We start from the raw sequence: 7,067 nt of genomic DNA on the forward strand, positions 1-7,067 counted from the left end.
CTCTATTTCTTACATTGAGAGTGTCCGTCTCGTCTCAACAATTTATTCTAATATTAAAAATTGTGAGAAAACTTAACTGAAGTACTATTATAATTTTTATAGAAAATTGTGAGAAAATTTAACGTAACATTAAAAGAAAATTAAAGTATGGTTACGTTGATAAAAAAATAACAGTTTTTTTATAAATAAATAAAATACAAGGAACAATTTAAATGTTTTTAACACAAATCATTTAAATTGTCCTACTCATTCCATAGACAAAATTAAATAATATCAAATAATAAGAAAAAAATAAATTATCATTAAAAGATAAAAATGAATAATATCAACACTGTAAAATATTTTTAGATTGTCAACTAATAGAATCTGTATTTTTATATTAATATTTATTTTATATTAATATTTCTTTACTCTGACCGTACACTATTTTTAACCTCTCACAAATAAGATTCTTTGTATTCGATACGAATAGATCCTCAATATTGATACTTGACACTTTTAACAGTATTAGAAAAAAAGCCTCAAATTCTGAACCCACGCAAAAAGAAAAGAAGTAGCGCGCTTGTGGCCTGCGTGCGAAGCGAGTAGCGACACACCTAAAGGCAAAACCAAACAAAACCGTTGCCACTCACGAGACTCAAAATTAAAATAAACTCCAGCACATAAAAATTTCAAATCCGAAATCACCTATAAAACCACCCCCTCGGTCACCTATTTAGTTGCAGACTCCAAACACTCATAAAACAAACACCAGAAGGGTAACAGAGCAGAGTGAGTCTAGTCAGATAAAAGTGAGAAACATGGTTGGTTGGGCTATTGCTGTGCATGGTGGTGCCGGTGTTGACCCTAACCTCCCTCTCGAACGTCAAGAAGAAGCCAAACAACTTCTCACTCGTGTTCTCAATCTTGGCATCTCTGCTCTTCGTTCCAATCTTCCCGCCATCGATGTTGTCGAACTTGTGGTACATAATATAATAACCTCAACAATCTCTCACATTAATACCCGTTGTTAACCTAAAGTAAAACAAGAAAATAATTATGCATTGTGTCATTCATTCCTAATAATCCTTATAAAATTACTGAATTACATGAACAAGAACATTAAGTAATGTTTTAATATTTATTTTTGTTTGTTTGTTGAAGTATTGTGTTTGTTATGTTTGTGAAAGGTGAGGGAATTGGAAACGGATCCACTATTCAATTCGGGTTGTGGATCTGCCCTGACGGCCAAAGGAACGGTGGAGATGGAGGCTAGCATAATGGATGGTCCGAAACGACGTTGCGGCGCCGTTTCAGGACTAACCACCGTTAAAAATCCAATTTCACTGGCGAGATTGGTTATGGACAAATCTCCTCATTCCTATCTTGCTTTTGACGGTGCTGAAGATTTTGCCAGACAAGAGGTTGGTGAAATAAACACTATTCCACGTGTTCTTTAAACTTGGCAAATAAAAACAAATTAATTAAATTATTATTAATTTATAAGATTAGTGCTAATTACAGTACTAAATAATTATATTGGTATTTGTTTTTGTTTTTATAGGGTGTGGAGGTTGTGGAGAATGAATACTTTATCACTCCTGACAATATTGGTATGCTTAAGCTGGCAAAGGAAGCAAATACAATTCTGGTACGTAATTATCTTGGATCTTTGTTTCAACTAGATTCAGCAAATTTGGTGGTAAAATAAGTTTTTATGGTCAAAAGGTATAATAATTTTCAATAATTTTGTAATGAGATCTTTTACAAAAATGAAGAAAGTATGTTTGTTTTCAAATATTTTAAGACAATTACTATACTTTCTCATTATTTTTAATCTCTACCAAACTCTACCAAAACAGAGATAAAGACAAAGTGTTGTTTCAATGTTAATTTTAATTAATTATACAATTTCAAAATTATGTTTCTTTTCATTTTTAACCACTGTTTTTTTTTTATAAAAAGGTTTAATTTATTACTGTTTATTATGTGATGCAGTTTGATTATCGAATTCCATCCTCCGGATATGAGACATGTGGTGCAGGAGTTGAAAGTCCATTGAAAATGAATGGACTTCCAATGAGTGTCTACGCGCCCGAGACAGTCGGGTGCGTGGTTGTTGACCGTGAAGGAAGGTGTGCTGCTGCCACATCCACTGGCGGGCTAATGAACAAAATGGTGGGCCGAATTGGCGACTCGCCACTCATTGGAGCGGGTACTTATGCTTGTAAACTTGCTGGCGTGTCGTGCACTGGCGAAGGCGAGGCAATCATTCGCGGGACATTGGCGCGCGAGGTGTCGGCTGTTATGGAGTACAAAGGCCTTGGACTTCAAGAGGCTGTGGATTATGTGATTAAGAATCGGTTGGATGAAGGAATGGCTGGACTGATTGCGGTTTCGAGTAAAGGTGAAGTTGCTTATGGATATAACTGCAATGGTATGTTTAGAGGTTGTGCTTCTGAGAATGGGTTTATGGAAGTTGGAATTTGGGAGTGAAGAAAGGTTGGAAATTGCACAATTGTGCAATGAGTTAGTTGGCAGTGAAAATTGTTGGGTCCTTTGATTTGATTTGTTTTTAGTAATGTTTTTTGGGTGGGTATGTTATGGCTAGTTGTTTCATTGCAACTTTAATATTTTAGGGCCTCGGTGCTGTAATTAATTAGTGGTTTCAAAGGGATAGAAAATGTGGAAAAAAAATATTATGAATCTGTTATTTTCTTAATCTTTTGGAAATAATAAAACCTCGTGACATAACTCCCCATATGATTTTCTCTTGTTTTCATTTAATGTTTATGGATATTTTATGTTATATCTCCTTTATTCAATTCAACTGACTTGTTCCAACTTACGTTTTTTCCTTTTGTAGGTGAGTATGGTTACAATTTATTCAATTTATCATTTAATTATTATTCGGTATACTACTTTTATTTTCATTTTTTAATATAATAATGACTATAATTTTTTCAATTGTATCGTTAATTTTTACTCAATACTTTAATAATTAATTTAAAAAATATATAATTTTTTAATCTGTGTACAAAAATATTAAACGATTTGAGATTAAAAAAGTGTATGTTGAAATGAGTTATTTCCAACATGGTTCTTATCTTATTTTATATCAATCAGAAAAGGCAATAAAAAAAGGAAGAAAATAGCAATTATTCGTAATCACCCTACAATAATATTTATCTTAATGCTCATTTCTTCAATTATGCCGCATAGTCTTTGCGATCATGATAGACTCCAATAGATTTGAGAAAGTTTTATTTGATCTATATTTGGTTGTGTAGCTTGTTATTGATTGAGACTTTGACTATCTATATTAATAGCATGTATTGCCAATTTAATTTGGCATGTAATATATTTTTAGGTGTAAACAAATGTTCATATGTCACTTCTAAAAAAAACAGTTTTTTTCACCACGGTAGAGAGAAGGATTTTATGACAGTGGGAGGTTTGTGGTAACAAAAGGTGTGGTAGTAAATACCCTCATTACCACCGCGGGCGGGTAGTCGTGGTAAAAATAGAATATCGTGCCAACTATCACCATAATTGAAAATATCAACTATAGGTGGAATGGTCATGGTTGTAGATTCCAACTGTGATGATATATATGTCGTTGTAGTCATCATCATCAGCATATCATAATTATCATCATGATGATGAATAAAAAATTCTCCATAAATTTGATTTTTTTTACAGAATGAACTAGTAGAAAAGGAAATTTTGATTGAAGAATTAGAAATATCGAACCAAATTATAAACTTTAAAGAGCAAGATATGAATAATGGCTTGTAGATTATTATTATTTTAATTCAACTTAACAGATAATTTTAATTGAAGAACTAGAAATATCGAACCAAATATAACTTAATTTTTTAGATTATTATTATTTTAATTCAACTTAACAGATTATATATTCCGTGAAGGATCGGTAAAACATGCAATCCATATACGATATAGTAAACTCAATTGTATCTTCTATTATATGCTCTAGACATGCTGGGCTGAAAGAAATGAAAATTGCAAAAGGAATAACATTATCAACAATAACATAGGGCAATAAAAACAACAACAATAACACAACATATTACCTATATTAACAAAAATCAACAACATAACTAATAAAAATCACAACAATAACACAACCTTTTTACTTATCTCAATATAAAAAAAACATATAACTAAGCTAAAGCATCAACACTAACGAAAACTTTTTAATTGTATCAATAAAAACAACAACACAAATCAACAAAAACAACAACATTACTAACAAAAACCACAACAATAACATAAAGTTTTTACTTATCTCAACAAAAACAATAACAAAAACCACCACAATAACATAATCATTTTACTTATCTAAACAAAAACAACAACATATATAACTCACCTAAAATATCACGTTAATAAAAGCCTTTTAATTGTATAAGCAAAAACAGCAACATAACTATAAAAAAAAACTAACTAAAAAAACCACAACAATGACATGAAGATTTTATTTATTTCAACAAAACAATAACTTAACTCAACAAAAATATCAACATTAATAAAAAAACTTTTAATTGTATCAACAAAAAAACAACATAACTAAACTAAAACAACAACAAAACAACATTACTAACAATAACCACAACAATGACATAAACCTTTTATTTATTTCAACAATAACAACAACATAAAACCATTAATCGTTAGACGATAGGCTACGATCTAGAGATGGTGAATAGATTCCAAGTTAAAAAAATTTACAAAAATTGTTTTGAAAATATTAAGGCTAGCAGAAATGATCCGAATCGAATAGTCTAAATTGAATCGCTATCGAAAAATTTGGATATACATATATAGAATCAAGTTATAATAATGAGAACAAAATTATCAATCTACTTATAACTAAAATCAATTGAATGCTACACTAAACGTAAAGTCTATTTCCAATGACAAAGTAACCAAAAACACAATTGAGACAAATTATCAAATACCTTGTATGAAATCAATTTAGTTTAGAATTTTGTGTGGTTTTGTTGATTTTGTAAATCCAAACACAATCTAATAGATTGTGATCAACTCAAAAAAACATTTTTCAAAAGGTTATCAAAATATTATCCATACATATTGATCACACAATCGACGAATTCAACAATTTGGAAATCAAAAGTAGAATAAATAGATGGATAGATAGATAGATAGATAGATAGATAGATAGATATAGAGAGAGATAGAGTACACAAGGATTTGTTTAGGAAGTTCCCCAATCGGCCTCATTGTGGGTACGTCTGCACTCAATTTGAACTCGAATTGAGATATTGGAAATTAACCTTTGCAATTGTAATTTTACAAGAGAAATGTAGCAATACAATCCCACAAACCCTATGTTTGATGTTGATTCTAACATTTTCTCTTCCATTGATCTGAGCTCTATCAAGTCAACCAACAATACCAATTTGATTCCCCGTCTCATGCTAATCCATTGTAAGAAACACCTTTCTTAAAGAATAGGTTGCAAAATTACAAAATTGGACATTTTGTAGAGTGGGAGCCGACCCATTCAAGGTGGGAGTCGACCCATCCTGGACAGGGATTGAAATTCAAAAATATCATTCAATGGGAGTCGGCCCATGACTCGAGGGAGCCGACTCCTTAGTGTTGTGTTTCAGCTACAAAACCCCTATGTATCGACTCCTTCTTGACAAGTTTTCTTTTCAATATGCTTTAGAGGGAGTCGACTCCTAAAACAGGTGAGTCGACTCCAAACATGTTTTTTTCTATAAAAATCATATTTTTGACAATTTTAACTTAATAAAATGCTTTTGAATTGATCTAAAAGTGTCCTAAGATGAAAATGCAACCTAGACATAGAAAGATAAGATCCAATGTACAAATACTATTTTCCTAATTTTGACATCAATCAAAAACTTCTAAGAGAATAGTGCATTCAGAAACTTCCCCTTTTTGATGATGACAAAATGTACGATATATTTGTAGTCTTTGATCAAAGTTCCCCCTGAACATGTGCATCTTCCCTTAATCATTTACCAACTAGACTTTGCTACTTTGCTCTTGACATATCTTCTCCCCTTTTGACAACACCAAAAGAGACAAAGCAATCCATGAGAAGTGCATTATATCACACATATACTAATATAACACACATAGGCGTTTGCAAAGACTAAATCATCAGTGAAAAACTACTCACATATAATGTTGTAAATATTGAAAATTTCAATTAATGTAGTAAAAGACTCTTGAGTTGCTTCAAAAGTGACACATTTACGGGACATATAATTTTGGTGCTTCAAAATGTTTCACATGCATGTGCTATATCAAGGCAATTATTTATGACACACTACAAATATTGTGTTGACATTATAACACATTTAAACATATTTCATGTCGTAATAGATAAACAACAAACTCACATATATCATGCAAGAACTAATAATAGAAAACATGCTTATACACAAAATATATTTCAAGTATGGAAGAAGAATAACATGAAGTCACTATAAGCATATATATTGAAATACATCAATTGAAAATTTTGGAAGTGAACATGCATAACATGAACCGTCCATCAAATGTATCTTATACCTTTGGAGCATAATCAAGGTAAAATAAGGAAACTTACTTACAAAGCTAAAATTTGAAACGATATTACCTCATCGTACGAATGACGGAGGATGCACTTGCATTTCACATGGACCATTCGAACGAAAGTTGAAACAAATGAAAAGAGAGCATCAAAATCTTTTGTCATCAACGTTCTTACCACTTTCATCTTTGTTTAAGTACCCTATAGTTTGATTTGTAATTTCCCTAAGAATGTTATTAATTTGATTATCATCCATTTTAGTTAGACTTTCACCCTTTTTGGTTTTGAAGAACGTTATCTTCCTCCTTCTCCGCAAGTTTTGACCGTTTTAGATTGATCGATTCCTTCTTCGGTGCCTTTGAGTATGTCTTCTAAAGATAATTCTGCATCATGAAAAAGAAACACATATCCTGACATTTCTCAAATACAATATTAAAGGTAATCTACACTATTTTTACCAATTATAGAACACCTATTGTTGTCTTCATAAGTTACA

General features: G+C 31.2%; 1 protein-coding gene across 1 annotated transcript; it reads left to right on the forward strand.

Moving 5' to 3' along the window:
* Window positions 1-635: 635 nt before the first annotated feature.
* LOC127097876 (probable isoaspartyl peptidase/L-asparaginase 2) lies at window positions 636-2,742 on the forward strand. Its single transcript, XM_051036365.1, has 4 exons — window positions 636-962; window positions 1,170-1,403; window positions 1,544-1,630; window positions 1,978-2,742. The coding sequence occupies exons 1-4, from the start codon at window positions 801-803 to the stop codon at window positions 2,473-2,475; spliced, it is 981 nt and encodes a 326-aa protein (XP_050892322.1). The 5' UTR covers window positions 636-800; the 3' UTR covers window positions 2,476-2,742.
* Window positions 2,743-7,067: the final 4,325 nt, after the last annotated feature.

Source organism: Lathyrus oleraceus, chromosome 6, assembly GCF_024323335.1.
Source record: "Lathyrus oleraceus cultivar Zhongwan6 chromosome 6, CAAS_Psat_ZW6_1.0, whole genome shotgun sequence".
Classification (NCBI taxonomy): Eukaryota; Viridiplantae; Streptophyta; class Magnoliopsida; order Fabales; family Fabaceae; genus Lathyrus; species Lathyrus oleraceus.

Bases quoted from the DNA above. Each gene is read 5' to 3' on its own strand.
- LOC127097876 (XM_051036365.1), top strand. From the start codon at position 801: ATGGTTGGTTGGGCTATTGCTGTGCATGGTGGTGCCGGTGTTGACCCT. The intron at 963-1,169 runs GTACATAATATA...TGTTTGTGAAAG, and splicing joins TCGATGTTGTCGAACTTGTG to GTGAGGGAATTGGAAACGGA. The intron at 1,404-1,543 runs GTTGGTGAAATA...TTGTTTTTATAG, and splicing joins AAGATTTTGCCAGACAAGAG to GGTGTGGAGGTTGTGGAGAA.